Source organism: Oryctolagus cuniculus, chromosome 3, assembly GCF_964237555.1.
Source record: "Oryctolagus cuniculus chromosome 3, mOryCun1.1, whole genome shotgun sequence".
In the NCBI taxonomy this organism is placed as follows: Eukaryota; Metazoa; Chordata; class Mammalia; order Lagomorpha; family Leporidae; genus Oryctolagus; species Oryctolagus cuniculus.
The window spans coordinates 49,313,160-49,340,896 of record NC_091434.1 but is presented as its reverse complement, the minus strand read 5'-3'; the positions used below and the strand labels follow the sequence as shown (position 1 = coordinate 49,340,896).

At 50.5% G+C, this 27,737-nt stretch overlaps 1 protein-coding gene across 2 annotated transcripts in view; it reads right to left on the bottom strand.

Annotated features, from left to right (window-relative positions):
• Positions 1-1,306: 1,306 nt before the first annotated feature.
• The window catches only part of STAT1 (signal transducer and activator of transcription 1), a 44,667-nt gene continuing 18,236 nt past the window's right edge, over positions 1,307-27,737 (bottom strand). For both annotated transcript variants that reach the window (XM_002712346.5, XM_008258841.4), the window contains exons 9-25: positions 27,286-27,437; positions 22,991-23,149; positions 21,640-21,732; positions 18,167-18,226; positions 17,674-17,703; positions 17,486-17,579; positions 16,669-16,710; positions 15,140-15,223; positions 14,455-14,553; positions 13,336-13,471; positions 11,056-11,105; positions 10,303-10,397; positions 9,286-9,431; positions 7,990-8,175; positions 6,933-7,008; positions 5,939-6,041; positions 1,307-2,688 (exon numbers count right to left, since the gene is read on the bottom strand). In XM_002712346.5, coding sequence (XP_002712392.2) covers positions 2,674-2,688; positions 5,939-6,041; positions 6,933-7,008; positions 7,990-8,175; positions 9,286-9,431; positions 10,303-10,397; positions 11,056-11,105; positions 13,336-13,471; positions 14,455-14,553; positions 15,140-15,223; positions 16,669-16,710; positions 17,486-17,579; positions 17,674-17,703; positions 18,167-18,226; positions 21,640-21,732; positions 22,991-23,149; positions 27,286-27,437 — 1,620 coding nt within the window. In that variant the 3' untranslated portion in view covers positions 1,307-2,673. The remainder of the gene's footprint in view (positions 2,689-5,938; positions 6,042-6,932; positions 7,009-7,989; positions 8,176-9,285; positions 9,432-10,302; positions 10,398-11,055; positions 11,106-13,335; positions 13,472-14,454; positions 14,554-15,139; positions 15,224-16,668; positions 16,711-17,485; positions 17,580-17,673; positions 17,704-18,166; positions 18,227-21,639; positions 21,733-22,990; positions 23,150-27,285; positions 27,438-27,737) is intronic.

The window sequence follows — 27,737 nt, the reverse complement described above, 5'->3', positions numbered from 1 at the left end:
CTTCATATCATGGTCAATTTTGTGAGAACGCAAACCTCCACTAGCCAGTGCACCTCCACTGTACTCCCTGGAGAGACCTGGCTCTCGGTGTTGTTAGGAAGAAACTTCCATTTCTCCGACACACATGCTGCCGGTGTGCAGACGAGGAGGCCTGCATTTGTTCTGAGGCCAGCAGGCAGCCTGTGTCCCTAGGAACTGGACTGAACTTGCCAGGTTACACCTGACGCTGATCATGTCTCGCTGTAGACTAACTTTCCCCCAGCCCAGAGTGCAGTTCCCTCTGAAAGGGCGTGGATTTCTAGCCTTGAATGCCACACACGGAGAAAATAATGGTCCTCAGTAGTAACCTCCCAGCAGTGACTCATCCACCGCTGGCCACGTGGGGTGGAAACAGACAGTCCCGTTTCACATGTGTTTTAAAAACGAAAACTCTTAATTTGGGTATTAGCATTACCCAAGACCCTTTTGGAGGCAGCTGTGGTTTTCTGGTCTGCTGTTTAACAGCACCTACTAGAGCTTTTTCGTTGTTTCTCCTCTGACCTCTTCCACTGACCTATCTTAATCTGCACTGCAATTCTAAGTAGGGGACATGAGGGCAACATTTGGGAAACAGTGGTATTAATCTTGACAATAAGGACACCTATGTAAATGAGATAAATATTAAACCGATTCATGATGCCAGTAACTTCTAAAATCTTTACACTATGATGAGACTAGTACTAGAATTTTAATACTTCTTAAAAGTAAAGTTTTGGGGCCAGTGCTGTGGTACAGCGGGTTAAAGCTCCGGCCTGCAGCACCGGCATCCCATATGGGCACCAGTTCAAGTCCCTTCTGCTCTACTTCTGATCCAGCTTCCTGCTAATGTGCCTGGGAAAGCAGTGGAGGATGGCCCAAGTCCTTGGGTCCCTGTATTCATGTAGGGGACCCAGAGGAATCTCCTGGCTCCTGGATCCAGATGGGTTCAGCTCTGGCCATTGTGGCCATTTGGGGAGTGAACCAGCAGATGGAAGCCCCCATCCCCCCACCCCGTTTCTGTCTCTACCTCTCTGTATAACACTTTCAAATAAATCTTTAAAAAAAAAAAGTCTTTTGGCTAGTACAATAAAATGGAAGCATGCCAACTCATTCTCAAAGGGCAAAAGTACAATATTTAAACCCCAGCAACCACAAACAATATTTCTAATGCTGTCCTGTTTCTTGATCATTTCCATTTCAAGAGTCAACCAAAACCCAGTTAGGCTCTCACTACCTTATGTAAGAAGGAGAGGTGGCCTCCATATGCACGCAGCACCAAGAAAAAGCATTGTGTTCATATTACTTTTTAATGCAATACATATACTTTAGCTTTAATATTAAAATAAATTTTAAGAAATCTTTTCTCTCCACCCAAGAGATGCACAGCACTTACAAAGCAAGGTGGGTGTGGCGGCAAAGGTGGAGGAACAAGACGCAGCCACACAGACAGCAGGCTGTGGGTTCTGTGGACAACCCCTGTCCTACCCCCCACCCTGAGCCTCTTTCTTGTGTCAGTGTTAATGAAGGCAGAAGGTCAAAAGCACAACACATGAACATTCATTCAGAAAAGTTCTGGAAAAAGCACAGGAGAGATCATGGAACCATTGGCAAATGTGATTGTCAGAAAACACATTTATCACTGAAAAACTGGCAGTTCTCAGTGCAGTTACATCAGGTGTGAGGTTTGAAATTCTTCTAGCTAGTGGTTCCAGACGTCAGTTACTACTCTTCCTACTCCTTCTTTCCAAATGTTATGGGTAATGGAATAAATACCAGCTTATAACAATAAAGACACATTAACCCATTTAAGAAATATCACCTGAAAGTCTGTTTTGATTAATTTTGGATTTTTTAAAATGGTGATCTGCCTTGAGAGAGTGGCAAAGATGATTTCATTGACGACCACGATGAAAGCAGAATACATTCAGGTTTGGATACGGAAACACTACCTGGGACGTTATACTTCGCCTATTGCTATTAGCCAGTATCTTTCAGCCATAACAAACAGAACAGCCGATTCTCTCAGGAGTGACAAGACTGGCCTCTGGCTGTAAATGGCCAGTGTGAGAGACGTAAAGAAATAAGGAACGTTTTCCCCTACCCAGCGGCAGGATGGCCAGCTCTGATAGAGCATGCATATGACTGTATACACATTTGGCTTTGAACCGTTTCATAAGTAAACCAGTGGAAAACTTCCAGACATACTTAAAGCAGAGCAAACATGTAAGAATTCTCCAGGACAGAATTCATCATTCCTTTATCAAGAAGTTCTCCAAGTAATGGTTGATTTACCCAACAACTGGTGGCATCTGGTACTGACCTTATGCGTAACATTTGCTGGGTGCTGCTAAACCTTTCATCTTTCCCAAAGGACTCTCATTCTGGTCCTGATGTTTTGGGTGGATCAAACATGACTTTTTATTTGCAAAACCCAGAGAGTAGTTTTCAATTTTACCTTCAGTAAGACGCATGAAGCCCTTCAGAGTAACACGTTTCTGAATTAGAGAACTGTCCATTTGCTATCAACTCGTTGCAGCCAGCTTGCTGGACCTTTGTTCATTCTCCTAGAAACACAGGATGTGAAGAAACACAGCAGCAGCAGGGAGTTTCCCATGGGAAGTGAAACTGTTGCCAAAGACGAGACAAATTCATGCTCTACACTGCGTTCATCTGTAAAAAGATAAAACGCGGTTACATGTACTGCACTGCTCCTGTGAAATGCACACTCAAGTATTTAACAGCACTAGACATTTCTAACAGCAATGAACCACCATGGGCCATGGTATTAGAGGGCCTTCAGCACGCACGCCGCGTTTTCCTGGACTAATCAAGACCTTTTATATCACCTAAGCTGATGGATTACTACTCTACAACCTGCCCGGCTTAATTTCATGAATCCATCCAGGCTGCATAAAGCTTTTTGCTGTTATGCAAGTCTAGGGACCGAGCAACAGCAAATCCGCTCATGCAAAACGAGGCTGCGGCTGCGCTCAGCTCCAGGCCAGACGGGAGGGAAATGATCAACTTCCCTTAGAGGTCACTCAGGAGGTCAGATAACCAACCACGTAACGTTACAGGCTCCAGAAGCAGGATTATATAAAGAACCCCTGCACCTCTCCCACCACTGCCTTCTGGCCAGCTGTCCAAAACAGGGCAACCTGTGATCAGTGCATTGCTCATCAAAGAGCACCAGCCTGTCACCGACTTCCGGTCTGAATCCCACACTGGCTTTCCCCCTCAGATCCCGCATTCACGGTGGAGAACGATTCTGTCTGTGCCTGGCAACGTCTGAAGCCGTTTGGTGACTGTCACGACTGGGGATGGAGGCGGACGTGCTGACAGCTGCTGGGCGCGGGCCAGGGATGCTGCCCAACACCCTGCGATGCACAGGACAACCCCCACCACAGAGACTTCTCCAGCCCCAAAGAACGGCCCTCCCAGGCCCGAGACACATGGCAGCAGACTGTAAAGCCTCTTGCGAGCTTTGTTTAATCCCAAGCACTCAACAGTGCAGGCTACATGGTAGGATTTCAGGAGAATTATTTGGGATTGAAAAGCATGATGAAGTGTTCCCCTCCATGTCCCCGTCTGGATCTGACGGTGCAAATATGCAGCCGAGACGGTAGACTCTGGGGGCACGCCTGGCCTCAGAGCTCGTCACTGTGTGACCAGGGCACATTACTTCACCTCTCTAAAATCACAAGGCCCTCGTTTGCCAAAAGGAGGCCAACAGTACCTAGCAGATAGGTTTGTTTTACCTATTATATGAGGTTGCATATACACAATGTTCTAAGTAGCAGGTAAGTAATAAATCATCTTTTTGTTATTGTTAGGGGCTCTGGCCCAAGAGTTCTAGGGCAGAAGCCTAGTTCAGAGGGAAAAGTTTATTGTGCAAGAATCAGAGGTCTGCAGAAAATCTGAGTGCTCTGATTCTCTTGGGTACTTTCCTCAGGAGTCTGGTCCTCTTGCTGTTATGCTTGCTGCCAGAGTTGGTCCCCGAGCCCACTCCAGCCCAGAGCTGCAACCTGCAGACTTGGGGGGAACTGGCCAGCTCTGGGACAGCTGGTCTCTTTCAGAGCACACGCCCTAATCCCAAGAGTGGATGCTGAATGGAAGTCAAGGCTACGGCTGAGGACAGAGCAAACCATGGTGGCATCAACCCAATTTAGAGATTAATCCACCTCGTACTTTATCTAACCAGAGCCATGTCTATGTCATGTCTTTCAGCTTTTGTGGTCTTCTGTGCGTTTCTCCAGAGACTTCTCAGGGGTGTGTGTGTGTGTGTGTGTGTGTGTACGTGCGTGTAAGAGACTGGCTTTATTCCACAAAGGAAAGGAATGCCATTATATGGACTGGAATGGCTGCAGGGGGTGTTGCCAAAGAGCACCCCATTTCCTGAGAAGACGAGGACTCAGGGCATCACTGTGACAGAAAGCAGTCCCGCGGCTGCACGGGTGGAGAGAATTAATCCATCTTATTTCCTCAAGGTCACCAGGCATAACGGTGATGACGGAGTTGGACTCTCACTGCCAAATCCCCAACACAGGCCCCTCATCCACGGGCCACGCTGCCTCCTCTTAGTACACAGAGGGAAACGCTTCCCGAGGGGCGCACGTTTTGAACAAAGCAAAGACCGGCTTCTTGCAGGAGGCTGCCCAGGGCGGTCGACGCGGCTCAGTCGACGCGGCTCGAGTACGCTCCCCCTGGGTGGACACGGAGCCCTCCTGTCAAGTGACGCAGCAGGGGGAGGGGCTCTGAGCATGGGAACAGCAGCCGCACCTGAGTCACCAGGACCAGCTGAGTCCCTGTCCCGGAAGTGCCCCGCACACCGCTTAGGAAGTGTCCCATCAGGGGCGGCGCTGGGGGGGACGGAGTCACCCCACAGGAGGCTGCTGTTTTGTTCTTTGCCAGCTCTCAGATTTCCTGAGGGGGGCTTTACGCTGGCTGTGTTTTTGTCCAGGCGTAACAGTGCCCCACAGAGGATGCTGGGGTCCCTGGAGAAAAGGGTCATTCTACACTGGCCAGCGGGAACAGGACAAGCTGCTCCCACACTAGCCAAGCGCTTTCCTAATGACCTCATTCATCCTCAAGATGCGGGAAAGGTTCAGACACGCGACCTCCAGGCTTTAGCCCATGCTAGAGCAAGAGCGTCCACAGCTACTGCCGAGGCTGCCCGGGGGCAGCGGGCATGGCCGGGCCCCCGCCCACTCTCTCCTCCTTCCCCTCCCCCCTGCCTTCCTCTCGCGTTACTGAGCGCACACATTCTTTACTGGGGACCAAGTACACAGTGAGGAAGACAGACCAGGAATGACTCACGCAGGATATTTTTTTTAAAAAAAAGCAGGGACCAAAGGTTTAAACATGAACTGGCATAGCTCCATGTGGAAAGGAGCTTAAAATCAAAACAGCATCAGCAAAAACTCAGCCAACCAAAGGAAACCTCGGAGAGGCAGGATTTCAGGCTGCAGGGCACACAATGCACTTCCCTGGTCGCTTGGAAAACCATGCCCCCAGGGAAGATTCTCTTTTGTGTGGCCAGTCCTGCTCTCTTCCCCATCATGGAGCTCATTAACTGTTTCAGTCCTTGAGCTGCTTGCTTCTGCACAGGCCCCTCCTGGGTCCTGGACGCCGGGCAGCCGCGCTCTGTCACTACTGCTGGCGAGGTGTAACCCTGGGAGCACCCCACTGCACGCCTCGCTCCCTTCCCACTCCTCGGGGACCCCGGGACGCGCTCGGGCGGACGGACGGGGTTTTCCCAGCAGAGAAGTGGCAGTGACATTTCTACAGGGACAGCACCACAGGCCGAGGGCGAAACTCTGAAATGGCACTGACGTCCTGGAAGGTGCTGAATGCCAGGACCACCACCCCTTGGCAGGCACACACTCACCGAGGCTGGGGGCCCACCTGCCGCGGTACTCACCATACTGTCGAATTCTACAGGGCCCATTATCCGAGACACCTCATCAAACTCCTCAGGAGACATGGGCAGCAGGTTTTCTGTGCTCTGGAGTCTAGAAGGGTGACTACAAGGGGAGAAAGGAAAGGGAGATGTTACGGTCGACCATTAGGAACGCGGTGGTGCGAAGGGATGTGCCTGGCTCTGGTCTGTGATTGGATTATCACTCTACATGTTTATTTTGGGGACGTTTCTACACTTGAAAAGCATAGCTGCAAAAGTACAGATCATATTGCGGGAGGTGAATGCGCCCAGCCCGGCCCCTGGAGGAATGTATTGGCCTCTTGAGATGTGAGCGAGCAGCAGCCAGCCGGGAGCTTGCGGCCTCTGCTCTGGCTACGCCTTGGCGTGAGCTGCGAGTGTGTCACCTCAGGTGACCGTGCCTCGGGGCTTGCCCTGGACAGAAAAGCACCAGAGAAGTTTCTGGGGAGTCCCTCATCCCTACCTTGAGGTTTGTATGCAGATAAAGCTGCTCCACAGAGTGGTTTTACATGATGGCTATACATCCATTCACCCCAAGACAGTGCTGCACGCCAAATAACTGACAATGACTTTTCCAAAATTTTTTCTACCTTTTACAAAATGAAACAACAAAATAAAAGCAAGCGGAGAAAATGTATCTCAATCATTACTTTGGCCTTTTCTAGATTGAAAAGAACTACTTTCTCACTCTGATCAATTTTTGTTCATTTTATTTATGCTGTTTCAAAGGATTCGTTTTGGGAGAATTTATATACCTTAAAGACAACTTTGTTTTTGTTTTTGTTTTTGTTTAAATGCAGTAAAATGCTGGGAGTCAGTGACACTGGGATCTCTAGTTAGGATCTTTCCATCAAGTCCACCTGTGAAGGCGATAGCAATTTTAATGGAAAAGCGAAGTACAAGCATCTTCAGCAGGCCCCAGCCAGGAGCAGGCTGGCTTGGGTTCTAAACATGCCACTCTTCCGTGTGCACTTACACTTCAGACACAGAAATCAACTCAGTCTTGATGTATCCAGTTCCTTTGGGGCCGTCAAGTTCCATGGGTTCTTGCCCTAGAAGCAAACACATCGTGTACACTTTGCGTTAGAAGAAGTTACACGGTGAAGGATCAACTGTTTATGGATCAAAATGCCACTGTTGTCCCGGACAGCTTAGAGGCCTGTAGCTTTTAAGCACGATGACCTCGCTGCCTGGGTCACCTGGAATTCCAGCGGGAACCCATAAGCAACTAGAAGAAAACGGGAGGAGATCTCAGCAGCAGTCTAACTGGCAGCCCTCTCTTTTCAAGTTTTGAAGTCCTACATGAAGCTGGAGCCCTAAAACACACAAAGGTCTCTGATCGGGTGGTGCTAGCCTGGCGGATGCATTGCACAATTATCAAGACAGCATCTTCACTCCAAAGTTACTGTCCTGATATTGAGATTTCTGACTCAAAACTAATTAGCCTTGTTGGTGTGTTCCAAGCCAGATGGGTCTTACTGGGAACTTTCCCGAGCACAATTCAGGGCTGACCGTGGAAGCAGATCTGTGTTCTAAGACAGGTCTCCTCTTGATGGTAAGCAGTAATGACGACAGGATCTAGTGACTAACTGGGTCAGCCTGAATCAACCACTCCACGCCTCCCTGGCCTCCATTTCCTCAAGTTTAACACGAGCAAGTTGGCCACGTCCCCTACACTTTACCGCTTTCCACGTGGAAAAAGTGATGTGTAACAGATACACAAACCACAAATGGACATTTCCAACACCCCTAAAATAGGAGATTAACCATTCGTTTCTCACTGACTGTATCAGACCAAATAATGACTGTACTTCAGCTGCACTGAGCTCACACCACCCTGTGCATGCATGCATGCAGCCTGTAGCAGTTCAAAGGGAGTGGGGGGTTCATGTCACAGGCTGGGTGGAGCCTGTGCTGGCTCCTTCCCCTTGAAGACAAAGGCAGTGTGGCTGCTGACGCTGCCGGCGAGCCAGCCCTTCAGCACCAGGGGACCGGGGGACCGCGTGTGCTGCTCTCCTCGCAACCCCACTCACCTTCCTTTGGCCTGGAGTAATACTTCCCGAAGGCATGGTCCTTGTCAATATTTGGATACAGATACTTCAGGGGGTTCTCAGGAATATTCTCGGCAGCCATGACTTTGTAATTGCGGATGATATCAGGGAAAGTCACAGCAGAAAGTTCTTTCTTCGTGTAGGGCTCAACCGCATGGAAATAAGGTTCTAGAAAGGAGAAGAACCAAGTGAGTCCTGGGAAACATGCCAAACAAGAGAGCATAAAACACGGCACAGTTTGTGGATTTGACTGCACCCGGTACGAGCTAATCACACTCTAGGAGTTACAACACTGATGGAGGACAGTTTTATTCCTACATAAATTCTAATTCTTTCAAATAGGAAAAATAAAGGCAATCACTACTTTAAAACACAGCACGTCTCACTATCTGCTTAGATTTATGAATCTGGACAAAGCGGTCCACTGAGCAGCTTGTACAGCCTGCACCAAGGGTTTTCTACCTCTGAGTGCTTTGCTGGCTCCGTCTCTCAGCTGGTTCAGAAAATGAACTATCAGGGAAAAGAGAAGGCAGGAGCCTGCACCTGCCTAGACCATGATCTGATCCCAGCCCCGGCTTTTTCATCATGGGGAAAAAATATAAGCAGAACAAGAAAAGGATCCTGTCCTTTCACTTCTACCCACGCAAAGCACAGGAGTCGCTGGCACAGCCGGCTTGTCTAGTCTTCAAACACAGCGGACTCAAATCAACAAAACAGGGGCCGCTCTGCTGCTAACATTTTTCATCTGTGCTGTTCAGCCTTCTCCTCACAAATCCGCTTTATAATGCCAAGGTTTTCTGGAGTCGTTTAGCCAAGGACTCCTTCATCCAATTTAGGAGAAAGACAAATTTACAGCTGCAGCTCCTCCCGAGAGCCCCTGAGCACACACGCCCGCTCGGGGCGTGTAAATCGCCCGCGGGCTCTTCTCCCAAGGCCCGTCCTCCACCGTGCGTTCCACTCTGGGGTTACGCTAGGCGAGGTGGAAGCCGACATCATGCCCGTGGGGAACGCAACTCCTTCCAAGTCCTGGCTGCAGATGATGTTGAGTCACATCCTTGATCCACAGATAATAAACTGGACCAAAAGGAAAGGATTTGGCCTTGTCTGAAAAAAACCTATCACTTCCCCGATCTGTTCCAGGCGCGAGCCCCCACTGTCCACAGTGGTTTTGTAAACCATATGCAGGGGCTCAGCCGGGGGAGCGGGGGCTCTGCAATCCCACCGCGCGCCTGAGCTGTGAAGGAGGTCACAGAGTGAGCCCCACTGCCCTGCACTCACCGCCTCCGTTCTGGGACCGCTCCACCCACGTGAACGTGATGGCGCCTTCCCGGCTGCTCTCGCTGAACCGCAGCAGGAACGTGCCGGGCTGCTGGTCCTTCAGCAGGGCGCGCTCTCGCTCCTTGCTGATGAAGCCCATGATGCACCTGGACAAGCAGAGGTGGAGGGAGGGGCTCCGGTTCAATCACAGCTTTAACGTTCGTGTTCACTTTACAAACCAAGAAAGTGATGGGGACTTGACCAGAGACCAGAGGCCAGAAATGGCTGGATGGACAGTTTTTGCACGTCTTTCACATTTAAGGGCGCGTTTCACGTATGCTTGCACATGCTTAAGTAAAAAAGGAAACGCACCCATGAGCATGGCGTAAGTGGGATGAACAGGTGCTCAATGAACACATGCTGGACTCACGAGCCTTTTATTGCCACTTGGTGATCCTAAAAGCCACGAAAAGCTCTCAATTTATGCAACTTTTATTCTGGACAGGAAGACTTGAGTAAATTTGCATATTCTGGCCCTTTTGATCAATTTAAAGCTTTTGCTGAAATATGGCTGATCTTTAGAATAAGTTAGATAGAAACAATTTGCTAAGTTAAAAAGGGATTTTCCTTCTTCAGGGACAACATAGTAGGCCCTCAAGAAACTTTTGTTGCATGTACTTCAAAATGTGGACAAAGGAGGCATTTAAAGTATGCATTTCTGTTGGTGCAAAAATAATTTCAAAATCTATGCATAGCTTTTTCATACTTTATATTTTCCACATAGTATAAAAAACATTTCCTTTGCACTGAAGTTTTTCTGTATCAAAATCAAGTCAAACTTTTAATTCCACTTTCCCATGAACTTTTTCGAGTCCTTCCCATTAAACAAACACAAAGAAAAGTATCAGTTTAACCTCGTGAGGGTCCACCCATGAAGCCTGGAAGGGACAGGTCTCGTCAAGTAACGGAGACCAGCTTGGGGAAGGTTAGGTCGTGCAATGAACAGGTGTCAAGGGCACACCCATCGGGGGCTCTTACCCATCATTCCATAGACACAGCAGGTGCTTTTTAATCAGTTCTAGGATGTTTTCAATCCACAGCCAGAAGGAGAAATTTTTGTCACTTATATTTTCCTGAAAGTATACAAAGGTACACATTAGGAACAAAGAAATCCAAGATAGTAACTTGTCATGCCCCTCCCACTGCCCCTCCACCCCCGACCCGGGCCAGCTGCCAAAGACCCAAGTGTCCCCATCAAACCCAAAGAACCCACGCTGACGGATGGCTGCAGGGGCCCTCTCCCTTATCAGCCTTCGGACCTGGAGCTCTTCTCTCTTCCATTTCCCTGGGCTGGGATCCACTTCCCTCCACACCCAGTAGCAAAACAGTCAGGAATAATCTCCGGGCGTGGGGTGGGGGGACAGAAGCAGCAGCTGCCCCACACCAGGAAGGGCCAGGACAGCTGGCAGGCCACAGTCTGGGTGACCCCCGCAGAGTCTGAACCCTGTCTGCTCCTGCAAGGCCAGGGAAACTCACACAGCCCCAAGCACACAGTTCACATCAAGGGGCCCAAAACGCTGCCAGGCAAGGGGCTGAAGTGAGCTAACAGAAGGCTCATTTCGGGTGTGAAAAAATGTTATCACCCGGCAGGTGCTTCCTGTGAGGCTCTGGCTTGGAGACCAGCCTCCTGCACAGCGTGCCCTGGGGCTTGGAGGGCCTGGTGAGAATGCCAAGAAAAGCAAACAGTGAAGTAACCGCCCCCACAGAGCGCAACACTCGCCCGCTACCCACCTTGCAGAACCTCGTCCACGGAATAAGACCATCGAGGCCGGCATTAGGACCTGAGCAAACGAAAGCAAGCTTCGTCAGCACAAAGCAATCGAGTGTGCAGCTGCCCGGGACGGAGGGCTCTCGGACTTGGTCTCCAAGAAGAGAGCTACCACCCACCGAAGGGACGGTGCACGTCGATGGTTGACATTCTCAGACACGTTAGTGCTCAATCAGCTGGCCAGTGATCCCACGTGCCCAAGGGCATAAAGAAAATCCCCTAAAACATCTACTCGGCTTGGTTTCAATTTTTAATTAATTACTTTGAAAGGCAGAGAGGAGGGGGAAGGAGAGAAGGGAATGGGGAGGGAGAGGGTAGGGGAGAGGGAAAAGAGAGCAAGATGGTGAGCGCACTGAAGCGAGCTCCCCCTCGCCCCCACCCGCACCCATCCACTGGTTCGTTCTCCAAATGCCTACAACAGGCAAAGCTGGGCAGGCCAATCAGAGCTGGAACTCAATCTGGGCTCCCACACGAATGGCAGAAATGCAGCTACCTGCGCCATCACCACTGCCTCGAGCCCGCTAGCCGGCAGCTAGAATTGGGAGCACAGACAGAATTGAGGCCCGGTGCTCCGACACATACGCGCAAGTCCCAAACCGCAAGGGACGTTCGACCCTCGTTTGATTTTAACAGCGTGAAGAACGGACAGCAGATCACTGGGCACCACAATATGAAAGTTTTTAGGGAAGGCAGAAACATCCCAACACCTCACTGTGTGCCCTCATCCCCCCATCGCCTGTGAGGAGAGGACAACCCTTCAATCCGTCTTCACTTCACATGGCCTCCCAAGACCATCAGTGGCCTTTGCCTTTGGCACTGAACCAGAGCCTCCGAGCCACGCTTCCTAGAGGAGCCCCAACCTGGTCTCTCTGCTTAATCTGTTTCCCTACTGCCTCCGCCCACTTCCAAAGACCCTACGGAATCCTTTCCAAGTCCACACCAAGACTGGGATCACTCCTAGGTGACCAACCTGAGCCTTCTTTTAGGCATTACGTACGCACTTCCCTCAGTCTTCCTCCCAACAGGGCATGGTGCAGGCATGAGCATTAGAGGGGGCTGAGGGGTCGTGATCGCCACACACTGCAGCAGCCCAGGCTGTAGGCAGGGCTCAGCCCGTTTCCTCTCTGAGGAGGACCACAAATAAGGCAGCACAGGCAGGAGAGACAGCGCTAACTCTCACCGGGTAAGGAGATGGGACAGGGTGAATGTATACTTTCTACTAGCTTCCCCAGACGTCCACTGAGACAGCTGCCAAGCTGGGAGCAGCCCTGCTGGGAGCCGCCGGTCAGGAAGATCTTGCCTGCTGGCACTGGCAGCAGATGCGGCTCTGCTGCACAGAAAGCAAACGTGGACACGAGCTATCCACAGAATTTTTTTTTTTAAGACTTTTTTTTTTTTTCGACAGGCAGAGTGGACAGTGAGAGAGAGAGACAGAGAGAAAGGTCTTCCTTTGCTGTTGGTTCACCCTCCAATGGCCGCCGCGGCCAGTGCGCTGCGGCCGGCGCACCTCGCTGATCCGATGGCAGGAGCCAGGTACTTCTCCTGGTCTCCCATGGGGTGCAGGGCCCAAGCACCTGGGCCATCCTCCACTGCACTTCCCTGGCCACAGCAGAGAGCTGGCCTGGAAGAGGGGCAACCGGGACAGAATCCGGCGCCCCGACCGGGACTAGAACCCGGTGTGCCGGCGCCGCAAGGCGGAGGATTAGTCTAGTGAGCCGCGGCACCGGCTATCCACAGAATTTAAGAGTCAGTTCGGATACTGCGCTCACCGAGAGGCCTGAGAAGGAACTGTCTACCACGGCCTGAGCTGTGTCCCACCGCACGTCCTGCTGTGCCGCCCACTTGGCTCTGGTGCCCTGGGCTGATGCCCTGCAGGGGGCAGGGCCTGAGACCTCGTTCTGCCTACTCCAGGGCCTCCACTTCTCTCCAAGCTCAGGGAGCCTTCACCTTTTCCATCGAGCACCTGACTTTAGCTACAAATGATACGTTTCACCTAACTCACAGGCTTTCCCTTAGGGGCCCTGCTCAGCAAGGCTAGCATGGCATGAGCAAAGAACTCATTCAGTCTTTTATCCTGCCTGTATCTGTGGCAACCTGGGTACGAGACAGCTACAGCAGGATGCGGCGTCCTGGGCCAGCCCATCTGCACACTCTTGTCCCTTTCACAGCACGGAGGGGGGGGCAGCACAGACGCCATGATGCGCTCCGAGTTTTGTCACAACGAAGAGGGAACATGCTCCTACCAAGTAGCTTCTCTCCCAGCATGCTCAGCTGGTCCCCGTTGAGGCCGCGTTTGGTGACAGAGGAAAACTGCCAACTCAGTACCTCCGAGAGCTGAGACCATCGCGCACACGGTGGGTTCAGGAAGAAGGACAGATTCTGGAGAGGAGACACCCAAAAAGCAAGGGTCACGGCTCGGCCGCCCGTCCCCGGCTGGGTGGAAACACGGGCCCACCCAGAGCACAGCTCTTGTTGATAGGACACACAGTCACTTCCACAGCACGGGAGGCGACTGTCACATTTCGCAAACACCCATTTGTGAATTTGCTTTACTCATGACTGTGGAATGCACACTCGTGGCGCTTCCGGGGCCACGTAAACACAAGGCTGTGCAGAGAGCAGCAAAGCGCCTGAGCCGCTGAGCGCTCACCTTCCCAGCGGAGGCTGGACACGAGCATACTGACTCTTATTCCAGCTCTCAGTCTGCAAGCCAGCGTCCTCAGTGTCCTCACGGGTGATCTCTGTGTTTCAAGTGACACCCAAATGTAGTCGTGCCTCACATCCCCGAAGGGCACGGAGGCTGTGATGTGCCTCATGGGGAGAACACACGTGTGGGAGGAGCTTCGTGCAGGCACGACTTACACTGTTGCCAGCTGTGTGGCCAATGAGAACCAATCAGCCAACACTAAAACGTCTTTAGACAGAAACACACAAAAACAAGGTCATGAGTTGATGGGTTGGCAAAAGTGGCTCTCTTGGGCCCCAGAAGCAGGGATTCAGGACCTGCTAGTTAAGTCTTCCTGGTGGCTTTAAAGAACACAGCGCTCCAATAACGAGACCGGACCACAGGGAACAACGGTGAGCGTGCACGCTGAGAGCGTAAGCACGTTTGTTCAGACTGCTCCACTTGCTGGGAAAGAACAGTGATAAAGGGCCCCTGCGGCACCGAAGCTGGACGAAACTGCCAGTGGCCCGAGTCTGCTCATCTCCTACACCCACAGGCTTCACCGCCCCAGAATCCCTCAAGATCCTTGGCAATGCCATGAGTGCGTCTCCTCTCCCTCCGCGTCTGGACATCAGGGGCCGGGTCAGACGGGAGCCCTGGCTAACCACCAGCAGGAGGGCAGATGTGTGTGCCGTACCCTGGGCTCCGCCACCAGCATGTTGTACCACAGGATGGACGCCCAACCGCTCGGGAGCTGGCTGACGTTGGAGATCACCACGAGGGGCAGGGAAGTCGTCTGCAAGCGGACAAAGATCCTGTCGTCAGCTGAACCACAGACACATCCCCTCCCCCTCCCCCTCCCCCCAGCCGGGCCTCCTCAGAGAGCAGCAGGCGCATAGACTTTACGTTTGAAAAATACAAAGGCAGAGTTACGGCCTTTTGTTTGCATTTTTCTTTAATATATATTTCAGTTATAAAGTTAGGTCTCAATGCTTTGCGCAAAAATATTACACAGGCTATTTCAATTTGGACATTTAGTAGGCAGAATTTGAAGACTAATTCCATTTTCTAGCTTTCTGGGCTATCAATGTATCAATTTATATCAATAACGAGACGTATTAGCTGAAGATCATCTTTTTTTTTCTTAATAACTGGGTAAACACAAAGGGTCTTCAAAAAGTTCACAGAAAACGAATATTATGAAGAAACTAGGCACGGATTTCAAAAATATTTGCACCAACCTAAACATCTTTTAATTCCATTTTCCATGAACTTTTTGATGTAGCTTTGTACCTTTAGAAATAAAAATTGGGAAGAACAAATACAGGTAGCAGTTGGGAGTAAAAACAAAAGTTTTCCATTTGGGACTCTCTAGGTCTTACCTCGAGGTCAATGACCAGGCCAGGCTGGCACAGCTGGGTTTCAAAACTTAGGGAGTGAAGCTCTTCGGTTACAATTAGAGGACCCTTACAACAGAGAGAGCACAAAGGAAAAGGCAATTCACTGATCCTGCAACTTTCAGGAGCCTAATAAATAAGCACAGCAACAGTGGCAGAGACCCCGGACCCAATCAACAGCAACTGAGAAGGCGGCTCCCAGATTTCACTATTCCAACTTTCTCAGTGTTCTCGCAAAAAAAAAGGTTTGAATTTATGGCGAGAGGAATTCAGACAAGGCAAAACCACCTACTAAAGGGTTCATCTGTGACTTGGCTAAGGCTGCCTGGCCACCTGGCCACCTGGGCCTATCCACCCACCCTGACCACAGTGGCAGGTGCACACCCAGGAGACTAGCAGGCGGCAGGTGCACAGGGGCTTCAGCAGTGATTCTCTGCTGGAAGGAGCACTCTGCTTAAGCATGCCTGGGAGTGCGTGTAAATACGTAGTATGTTAAGCCACTTTCTGCAGCACTGGCATCCCCTCTGAGCACTGGTTTGAGTTCTTGCTGCTCTACTTCCGATCCAGTTCCCTGCTAATTTGCCTGGGAAAGCAGGGGAATCTGGCCCAAATGCTTGGGACCCTACCCACATGGGCTGCTGTCGCCATTTAGGGAGTCAACAAATGGATGGAAGATCTCTCTTTCACTCTCTCTTCTTCTCAGTAACCCTGCCTTTCAAATTAATAAATAAATATTAAAAAAAATGTATAGTTTTAAAAGTGCCTCAGACACATAAACATGAGTAGTGCAACAACTCAGAACCAGGCTGGTGCAGGCGGCTGCAAGACCCAGGGAGGTCACGGAGAGGAGGTGCAGCCCAGGGTGAGCAGGAGTCTGCTCTGTGCAGACCAGGGTTTGCCTTGTTGCTCCAGTGACCTCTACTGGCTGTGGGTGGAAGCACAGCAAGCCGTGCACACTCAAAGGATGCATATTCCAAACTTCATCCTTGATCTGTGGTTCACCTTGGAATGCACCACAAACGTTAACTGCTCAAGGGTCAGTTATAAAAAGGCAACTGATGAACAAAAAACGGTGCCGGGGATAGGATGGAATGGTAGGCAAACCCACTGTGACACTTCAGCTCAGCGGTTGTAAAACTGGCCTCTCACTCCAGTTGGGACAGAATTCTTGGTGCACACTTAGCTAAATCCTGCAAACAAACTGTGACTCAATTTCTTCCCCAAGAAGATGTGAAAAAGACAAATGACACCCCTGTTCCGCTACACCTGTTCCTGAGGGGGCTGCAAGCATGCGATGCATTTGTGTACAAAACCACAAAACCATCTGACAACCACAGGGCACAGCTGTTTCCATTGTTTTCAGAGCGGCACCAGATTCAAAGCCCGTTCTCTTCCCGTTCCCACTGCATCTGAGCCCTTCTGTGAAGTGTCCCCAGCACCCAGGGTCACTGGCCTGCCACTCCTGGACAGACCTGCCTGTCCAGGGCCCATTCACAACCCAGAGAGACCCTCACCTCGTTAGTCCTGTTGCCAGCGTTCTTCTGTTCTTTCAGTTGCTATAAACACAAGAAGACGCCTTGTAAGCCTCACGACAATCATTAAAGTCGACGCATGCATTTGTCAGTCAGTACAAAGTCAGTACTACAGGAAAGGAGGAGTGTCACCGCCCATAGAAGGCAGAACAAGGGACAGAGAGGAGCAGCTCTCCCAGCAGCCTGTGGGAGTGCAGACGCCACCGGGCCAGAAGGGAGCCAGTGACTCCCATTCTGCTCCCTCCCGCTGTGCAAACTCCGAGTGACACCACACACATCTGCACGAGCTGTGGCACCGCCCCAGGCTTAGGCTCTTCCGCCTTCCTTCAGCAGTCTTCCAGCCTAGGCATAGCCACTCATTCCCGGCCAGCTGAGCCTGCCTCCAAGTGGGCTGCAAGGGAGCGACCAGGGGCCCTGAGAGCGGCACTGAACGCCCTCGGGCTTCCCAGGTGGACCGAGCCTCCCACACAGCCCCTCGCTTCCCAGCTGAGCGGTCCGCTGCTTGGCCAGACGGTCACTGACAGAAAAGGGGGCCTTTATCTTCCCTGTGGCTTCTGGGCTCAGAGCAGACCCTGGTTTCGTGCCAGCAGACCTCAGAGCACCCGGCAGCCCCTCTTCCCACGCAGCGGGGAGAAGGCGAGGCCGCCTGCAACACCCCTGCAGGCCCCATGCTGCCTGCCAGAGTCCGGAAAGTGTAGGCGACGCCCTCCACGTGGCAGAGTGCCACGAAGGGCCACGCTGGTGTTGGAAGTCCTACGGCAGCAGGGACCACCCGAGAAGGGGAGACCGGTCTCCCTACCAGGTGTCGGAATTCCGCCGCCAGACTTCCGTTGGTGGACTCCTCCATGTTCATCACCTTCGTGTGTGTGCCCAGGATGTTGAACTTCCTGAATCTACACAACACAGAGCAGAGAAGCTTGAGAGGCTGACCCCTGAGAGGCTGACAGCGCAAAGATGGCAAAGCGTAGAGCAGACTGCGCCACGTACCCTTTCACTGTGTTTCTCTCATTCACGTCTCTGCGAAAAACAAACAAAAACATGTGAACACAGCAGTCCTCACAGACCCGTGCCCCCAAACACCAGTGTCCTCACCCCAAAACCAAGCCCCTCCCTGACCCGTGGCAGCTGGGCCCACTGGCCTGTGTTTTATCAAGGGCTCTCCCTCAGGACTGGCCTTGGAGGAGTTAGTATGCCACGTCCAGGGGTCTCAAGCCTTGATGAGTACAATCGCATATGCATAAAACATGGGCGTTCTTTCAGCCACTTGTCGTGGAGCGAGGCACAGACCCACTGTTCCTGGGGAAGCCCTTGGTTTCAGTCTGCTGGAGCTACGTGGCCGGCCCTGGGGGACCCAGGCAGGAGTGCGCTGGGCTCACGCTCGCTCCTGCTGTCAACACTGCGGAACCGCGCTGAGTGTCTGACGTGTAGCACCAGCATTTCAATAGCACGTGCACCCAAGCTAGTACAAGGGGTCTCTTACTTGTCAAACAGGACTTTGACTTTCAAGTTATAATTCAGCTCTTGCAGTTTCACCAACAGCCTGGAAAGAACGAGAAAAGTGCTTACTTTACAAAATGACCTACTGTAATTTATTTACCAGGCCAATGTCCTATGAATGCTTAGAAATGGCATCCCTCCCTCCAGTTTTTAGTTATTACAGTGACACTCATATTCCCACTCATACACTTAGCTTTTTTTTTCCCCAAGTGTACAAGCTTTTGCAGGATAAATTTCGAGTGTGAGGCTGCTATGGCAAAATTTCCACACTGAATTCTGACTTCACATTGCCGTGCAAAGTGAGTGAGGGTGCCTGCCTCCGTACGGGGGTTACTCCACAAAGTTCATGAAAAATGAACTAAAACACTGAGCTTATTTTGGTGCAAAAAAAAAATCTTGAAATCTATGCATACTTTTTTCTTAATATACATTTCCCATGATCTTTTTGAAGACCCTACTTACAACCTCACCAATACTGGGTTTTATCAAAATTTCTACTTTGGGCCAATCTATATGGGTGAAAAATAGTGAGCGTTATTTTTTTTTTACTAAAATTGGTACCTAATGTTTGTCCTACTGGGAGAAAATAACAGCTATCAGGAAAAAAAAGTCCTCTCTGACATGACTCCAGGTCCGTGCACAGAGACAGGAAGTGGGGACATGGGGGCTGGGCCTCCCACGTGCCTCTGCTCCACTGGCTGCGGACCTGGGGCAGGAAGCCCTCAGTCTCTGGATGCTCCACTCGGCGGAGCAGGTGGATGGGATCAGATTGTTACCATCCCTTCCCGCTGGGAATCCTAGGATTCCACAGATGCTTGAACGCAGTGCTATACCACTGCCCGCCAGGGAAGCAGTGCTCGGGCCTACATCAGCAGCGCCCCCAGAAAAAGGACAAGGGTGTTCCCGGAGAGCCAGCCCAGCTCTGCAGAGTCTGGCTGCTCACCACCAGAGGGATGGTTAAGTGAATACAGCCATTCAACAGAATGAAGGCCACGTGTTCTCACGTGGAAATGTCTCTGTAATTACTGTCAAGGAGAAAAACAATGTACGTGGCACACTCCTCGCTTTAAATACGTCATTTTTGGGGGTCTGTGTCTCTGCGTAGAATATACACATGTACATTTACATATCTGTGTAGACGTGGACCAAATTCTTGGAGGACAGATGCTAGGCTGCTTGCGCCGGTGGCCCACAGGGGTCAGCTCACAGCTCTGTAAACGTGACGAAAGCTATAAACCCACCACCCAGAGACAGGTGCATGTCACAAACCCACATTCACACATGTGGCATGTGGTCTTGGGGGTTCCCAGAGCTCGGGGTGAGGCTGCTGGCAACTTCTACTCTCTACCACACATGGTCCTGCAATTTCAGATTCTTTCTATTGTGAACATGCTTTATATTTACACCTGGAAAATAATCATGGGTGCATGTGTGTGTGTGTGTGTGTATGTATGTATACGTGTGTGTGTGTATAATAACCCATATATGTACGTGTCTGTGTGTGTGTGTGTGGATACATATACAGGTTATTTTTCTATATATACCGGTTATTTTGTGTGAAAAACAGACCCTTGGATATTCTATGTAGGAATTCATATTAAAATGTCTAGTAATTACAGAGTTCAACCAATGGTACTAGAACAAAAAAAAAAATTCTAAAATGGATAAAGTATTACATTGTACATCAACCGTCAGGACAAGAGCTGATCAAGTCACTGTTTCTCATAGTGTCCATTTCACTTCAACAAGTTTCCCCTTTGGTGCTCAGTTAGTTGTTGCCAATCAGGGAGAACATATGCTATTTGTCCCTTTGGGACTGGCTTAATTCACTCAGCATGATGTTTTCCAAATTCCTCCATCTTGTTGCAAATGACCGGGTTTCGTTGTTTTTGACTGCTGTATAGTATTCGATAGAGTACATGTCCCATAATTTCTTTATCCAGTCTACTGTTGATGGGCATTTGGGTTGGTTCCAGGTCTTAGCTATTAACTGAAAAGTGATCCCTGTTAGGAATGTGGAAAACGTTATGCTGAGTGAAATAAGCCAATCCCAAAGGGACAAATACCATATGTTCTCCCTGATCGGTGACAACTAACTGAGCACCAAAAAGGAAACCTGTTAAAGTGAAATGAACACTATGAGAAACAGTGACTTGATCAGCCCTCACCCTGACTGTTGATGAGCAGCTTAATATGTTATCCCTCTTAGTATTTTTTTTGTTTGTTCTACTTAATACTTTTGGTTGAATACTGTAATCAATACACAATTCTTCTTAAGTGCTGAAACTTAACTGAAAAGTGATTGCTGTTAAATATTAGAGTGGGAATAAGAGAGGGAAGAGATGTGCAATTCGGGACATGCTCAAGCTGACTTACCTCAAACGGTAGAGTTAGAAACGTACCAGGGGATTCCAATTCAATCCCATCAAAGTGGCATGTACCAATGCCATCTCACTAGTCCCAGTGATCAATTTCTGTTCACAATTGATCATAATGATAGGACTAAGAACCAAAGAGATCATATAAACAAGAATAGTGTTTGCAAATACTAGCTGATAGAATAAAAAAGGAAGAGAACGATCCAACATGGGAAGTGAGATACACAGCAGACCCATAGAATGGCAGATGTCCTAAACAGCACTCTGGCCTCAGAATCAGCCCTTAAGGCATGCAGATCCAGCTGAAAAGCCCATGAGAGTATTTCAGACATGGAAAGCCAAGACACTCTGGGGGAAAAAAAAAAAACCTAAATGGAAGATCTCTGCGAGTGAGATCCCAGTGGAAAGAATGGGTCATCAAAGAAGGAGGTACCTTTCTCTGAAATGAGGAGAGAACTTCCACTTTGACCATGGCCTTGTCTAAATATGATCAGAGTCAGTGAACTCAGGGGGCTTCCATAGCCTTGGCAGCTCATGACAAGAGCCTAGGGTGATTACTGATGCCATAAACAAGAGTGTCAATTTGTTAAGTCAACAACAGGCGTCACTGTGCACTTACTCCTCATGTAGGATCTTTGTCCTTAGTGTGCTGTACATTGAGATTTAATGCTATAACTAGTACTCAAACAGTATTTTTCACTTTATGTTTCTGTGTGGGAGCAAACTGTTGAAATCTTTACTTAATGTATGCTAAACTGATCTTCTGTATATAAAGGGAATCAAAAATGAATCTTGATGTGAATGGAAGGGGAGAGGGAGTGGGAAAGGGGAGGGTTGCAGGTGGGAGGGACGTTATGGGGGGGAAGCCATTGTAATCCATAAGCCGTACTTTGGAAATTTATATTCATTAAATAAAAGTAAAAAAAAAAAATTAAGTATGCAGCATTAAAAAAAAAATGTCTAGTAAAACTGTCTTCCTCCGAAGCACCCTAAACTTGTATAAGAGCTCTGTCAGAGGAAATGAGGGCTGCAGACCGTGTGATCGGCAGCATACAGAGCTCCGTCCTTTCTTCCTTACCTCAGCTTCACAGTGAACTGCACCCCAGTCTTCAAGACCAGCGGTCTCTGAGGATGAGTGGGCATGCAAGGCTGTCTCTCCACCACGAACGAGCTGTGAAGGCCCAGCAAAGGGAGATAAATTAGAGCTTCCATGGAGGGTGAGGCAGGAAACAATGATTTCTCCTAGACAGGAAAGGGAACTGGAGAGTACCACCTATAAGATACTGTGAGAGATTCTGACAAACTGGTTGAACAAAGTGATGCTTGGTAATTTAAAGAAACCCCAAAATCTAATTTATACTCAGCAAAAACAGAATCGTTTCCATGATTTGTGATACTATTCAACACTGAAAACTAAATTTCCTTATTCTCATTTACAAACATACATTAGAAATCAAAGATGCACTCAAAAATCCAAGTCAACGTCCTTAAGTTTTCCAGAATTCAGCCCACAAGCATTCCTGTTTGGACATCAGCCACAGGGAAGCAAAGATAGTAAGGTGTCAACTTGGCACAACAATAAAAACTCCTGCAATACGAACCCTCTTCCTCCTCTCAGACATCTAGTTACCTGTGAAGCATGTCTGGAACACCCACTGTTTACAAGGCACTGTGCTAGGCCCTGCTGGGGGAGAAGGGTGATGGAGTCATGTCTGTTTTCTAGAACCTTCCAAGTTTCAACAAAGATAACAAATACACAGACCTTCATATAATAAAAGGCAGAAGAGGGGAGGAACAGAGAATGAGCTCTGAGAGCACGGAAGGGAAGGATGGGTCTGGGAACTCCTGAAAGATGTAAGGATGAGATTCCAGGTGAAAGCTTCAGGATGATACAGCTTCAAAGGCAGGCACAAGAGTTGTGTGAGGTACAGGAAATACCATTGGGGAGACAGGGAAAATTAAGTACACACTTGAGCCTAGGAAACAGCAAGAGTCAAGTCTCTGGGACATGGGGACCGCGTGGAAGGCAGGTGTGCAGTGGCCAGCCAGGTCCCAGCTGTGGAAGTGGGGCTGTGAGTGTCCCACTCAGGGGCTCCCTTTGGATCAGGACCTACCCTGGGACAGCACAGCGTCTCAGGAGGGAGGGGCAGAGAAGGGAGCCTGGCTTGGCAGCTATCCAGTGAGAGCTCAGAAAAGGGGATCTGACTGCCTCAACTGTGATATGAGGTCGTGGTATGGGCAGAAGAGGACCAATATGAGGTTAGACGCAGTAGGTCCCACGGTTCCCAGCCCAGGCGACCACAACAATGAATAGCAACTGGCATGAACAGGAGTTCAGGAAGTCGACTGTCACCCTCTCAATGACCTGAACTGCCTTACACGTCCCTCTGGAGAATCACAGGAGGTGCCAACAAGTGTCCCCGAGTTACCTCTGAATGAGCTGCTGGAAGAGACTGAAGGTGCGATCCCATAGCACCTGTTTGTTCTTGGTGATAGGGTCATGTTCATAGGTGAATTTCTGTTCCAATTCCTCCAGCTTTTTAAGCTGCTGACGAACCTGCTGCAGACTCTCTGCCACTATGGTGAACCTGGAAAGGCCAAGACACAGGTGCCTGAATTAGAAGTAGTCCCAGAGCAGCCTGGCTGAGAGAGCATCACAGAAACCCAGGGGCTAGAGGCACACAGGATGCTACCCAGCTCGCACTACAGAGCAAACGGCAAGAACAAGCTGGTGCCAACATTCGGGAATTCAGTTATTCTAGGCAGAACAAACTAACAGGCATAGAGTGACTAGGACCCGGAGCAAAATCCTCCACACACCACTGAGATCTACACAAGGAGAGATGGATGGGGCACGACTTCCAAGTTCAACAGGTTCACAGGAAAATGAAATTAAAAAGTAAATCTACTTCGGTGCAAAACAAAATTGAAATCTATGCATAGTCAGAATTTCCCCTGGACTCCCTGCAGTCCCTTCATTTGACTTCAGTGGAGATTTAAGACACCTGTGATTTAACATGGGCGGAGGGTCGATGTCTGCACCATGGTTAAGACACTACTAGGATCCGTGCATCCCATATCAGAGTGCCGAGTTCCAGTCCCGGCCCTGCTTCCCATCCAGCTTCCAACTAATGGTCACCTGGGAGGCAGCTGATGACGGCTCCAAGTATTTGGGCCCCTCCCCCACATGTGGGAGATACAGATCGGAGTTCTGGGATTGTGGCTTTGGGTTGGCCAATCCCCAGCTATTGTAGGCATTTATGGAAGTGAACAAGTAGATGGAAGATCTGCCTTTTAAAGAAAATGAAAACAAATAAAATCTAAAGGGGGCAAGACTGGGGTGCGCATTCAGCACAGTGGTTAAGTCACTATCTGGGACACCTGCATTCTACACTGGAGTGTCTGGTTCAGCGGCAGCTACTCCACCTCCAACTGAGCGTTCTGCTGTGCGAGTCACAGAAGGCAACAAGCGATGGCTCAAGTAGTTGGGTCCCTGTAGTTCAACTGAAAGACCTGGACTGAGTTCCTAGCTCCTGGCTTCAGCCTGGCTCAGCCCTGGCTGCTGGGCATCTCGGACATAAAATCTCTACTTGTCTGGCTCTGCCTTTCAAATAAAATGAAAATAAACAAAAGCTCAGGCAGATGCCTCAGGGGATGCAAGAGGCAGCGAGGAGCCACATCCCCAGACGGTGATGTGGTCAAGTGCTGTCTCAGCCAGACGCTGTACAGAGCAGGTCGTGGAGCAGTGTGGACAGCGCAGACAAGGCCTAGGGCAGGGTGGAAAGCAAACAACAAAGATGACTGCTTCGCTCAACTCAAAGGCAAAAGCCATGTGCTCTGTCTGGACTAAAACCACAAGGCCACCGCATGAACCCAGCGCTTATTTTCAGATTCCTTAGTCAGCTGCAAACGGCAACACAGCCTCTGCACCAAGGAATGAGTGGAAGTGCTGTTCTATTGGCCTGGAGAAATGACAGTAGAAAACCTTTTAGAAATGTCTTCCACAGGTGGGTGTTTGGCCCTAAGGCTAAGATACAGCTTAAGAAGTCTATGTCCCGGGGCTGGTGTCTTGGCCTAGCAGGTAAAGCTGCCCGTGACACCAGTATCCCAGTTTGTGTCCTGGCTGCTCCACTTCCCATCCAGGTCCCTGCTAATGGCCGGGGAACAGCCCGGCAAAATGGCCCACGTGCTTGGGCCCCTGCACCCATGTAGGAGACCCAGAAGAAGCTCCTGGTGTTCGCACGGCCCAGCCCCAGCCTTTGCAGCTATTTGGGGCGTGAACTAGCAGATGGAAGATTCATCTCTCTCTCTCTCTCTCTCTCTCTCTCTCTCTCTCTCCCCCTCTCTTCCTCCCTCTCTTCCTCCCTCTCTCCCTCTTTTTCCCCCCTCCCTTCCCCTCTCTGTAACTCTGCCTTTCAAATGAATAGATAGTTTAAAAAAATCAATATTAACAAAACAGAACAGACACACAAAAAGAAGTCTCTGTCCCACATCACAGAGCTTGGGTGTGACTCCTGGCTCCGCGGCTGACGCCAGCTTCCTGCCAGTGCGGACACTGTGCGGCAGCAGTCATGACTCAAATAACTGGATTCCTGCTGCCCTCAGGGGAGACCTGGGTTGAGTCGGCTCTGGCCCTGGCTGCGGCGGGCATTTGGGGAGTGAACCAGTGAACGGGAGCTCTTTGTGTTTGCCTGTCTCTCAAATGAAAACTCAAAGAAAAAAGAAAGAAAGCGTTCTTAGTGAAAAGCGTCTACTTCATGGCCTCACAGAGGCTTACACTATGGAGAGAGGAGGCAGGACAAAGGTCAGGTGAGCTCCAGAGGTTTTACCCGGCCCTTCCCCACCCTGCACGCAGTTCTGTCATTGGAAGAGGTGTCTGCGGCCTCCAGGGGGCCCCCGGACACCCCAGGGCTTCCCTGGCCACCTGGAAGGCGAAGGGGTCACTGCCTCTCAAGGCACAGCAGCATGCTGGGCTGGGAAACTAACACGCAGGGAAGTTGGGGCACACACAGGCAACTCACAGAATAAAAATAAATGGCTGGGGGAGAGGTGTTTGGCACAGTGGTTAAGACGCAAGTTGGGATGGGCTGAGTCCTGATCCACTACAATTCTTTTTTTTTTTTTTTTCAAATAAAAACTTCCATTTTTTTTAAAGATTTATTTTATTTATTTGAAAGCGTTACAGAGAGAGGTAGAGACAGAGAGAGAGGTCTTCCACCCGCTGGTTCACTCCCCCGATGCCCACGACAGTTGAAGCTGCGCCGATCTGAAGCCAGAAGCCAGGAGCTTCTTCCTGGCCTCCCACGGGGGTGCAGGGGCCCAAGGACTTGGACCATCTTTCACTTCTTTCCCAGGCCATAGCAGAGAGCTGGGTAAGAAGAGGAGCAGCCGGGACTAGAACCGGTACCCATATGAGATGCCGGTGCTTCAGGCCAGGGCTTTAACCCACTTCACCGGCCCCTCCATTACCAATTCTAACTCCCTGCTAATGTGCACCCAGGGAGGCAGCAGGTGATGGCTCAGTCCTTGGGTCCCCATCAGCCATGTGGGAGACCTGGATGGAGTTCCTGGTTCCAGGCCTCAGCCTGGCCTAGCCCCAGCTGTTACAGCCATCTGAGAAATGAACCACTGACTGGAGCTCCCTCTCGCTTTCAAATAAATAAAATAAACAAGCAAACAATAACAGGATTTTTTTAAACGCACAGTGCGACACTGAGGAAACAGCCTCATGAGACCTCTGGTCCCGGGCCCCTGCTGAAAGCCTCCGACCCTGACAGTCCACAGTCCCACCTCCTCCACCCACTCTGCTCCATCCCAGGCTCAGCACTCGCCATTCCTCACCCGGATCACACCAACTTGTTCACAGGACCCCAGCTGCCTTTGCTGTCTTTCTAGTAAAAAGCCAGAGAAACGCACCCCCTGCTTGAGAAACACTTGTCCCTGCTCACCAGCACTGGCTGGGGCTGAGAAGCCCACACTCGGGCGCCTCGGCCCTAGCCCACCCCACTGTCCTGCCTGTCTCCCCGTGGTGCTCCCTCTCTGGCCCGGCCAGCACGGACCCCGCAGGGCCTCCGCACTGTGCCTTTGCACGTGCGCTTCTCTCCGCCAGCAGGACCGGTGGACGGGCTTCTCCTCTGTGTCGTAGGGCCCCGCAGCCAGTGCCAGCCACTTCTGCAAGCAGGCTTTCCTGATCTCTCCCGTGTCCCCGCAGGACTCTGAGGCGCTTCTGCAGAGCACCTGGGCCTTTCTCGTGCACACACCTCTTGCCCTGTCTTCCTCCACGTGCCGCTCTGAGAACTGGCAACTGGCAAGGACCCAGGGCCCCTCCTCCTTGGGAACATCCAGGATGGGCCACCAGCAAGCACTTCCTACGTAGCTGCTAGAGCGGGGACCGCAGCAAGGGCCACAGTAAACCGCTCTTCACAGAGCCGAGCAAACTGCCTCCAGCTAGCCTGGCTGGAACGGCACGCTAGGACGCGCGTCCCTCAGTTCTGTAACAGCCACATCACTGGTATTTCAGCACAGTCGAGCATGGATCCCAGGGGCCAGGAGCGTGCCGAAGCCAGCAGACACGGCTGTGCCATCATGAATGCTGCGCTGCTTTCCCAGTGACGCTGCCAGGGGAAGCAGGGCTGGGCTATAGCAGACTCTGGGCCCAGTCCACCGGCACGGCTCAGAGGCGCCCTCCACAACCAGCGTGGGCAGCCGCGCCGCACGACCTTACCAGTTCTGCAGCTGGTCCAGGCACGCGTTGGGCGGGCCCCCGATACAGGCGCTCTGCTGCCTCCGCTTCCACTCCACGAGCTCATCGTTAATCAGGGCATTCTGGGTGAGCTCAGTGGCATTCAACAACTCTCTCATCTTGTGAACGATTTCCTAAAGGCAGAGGGCAAAAACCAATCAACAAAATCATTTTTAACTGTGGAATTTTAAAAGATACTTGTTCTAAAAGCAAAGCAACTATCTTCCTTCTCCAACTGCGTTCCACGCCAAAGTGTGTGTATGAAAATCGTTTTCCCTCTGTTCTAAACCTCAAGTCCATTATTTAGAGCAGGGCGCACAACCTGTCTTATGGATAGCTTAACATCGTTCACAGGCCACACAAAATTATCAACTTAAAAATCAGCCTGCTACACTGATGCGGTTTTGAGACCTGCCTGCGGCTGCCAGGGCAGA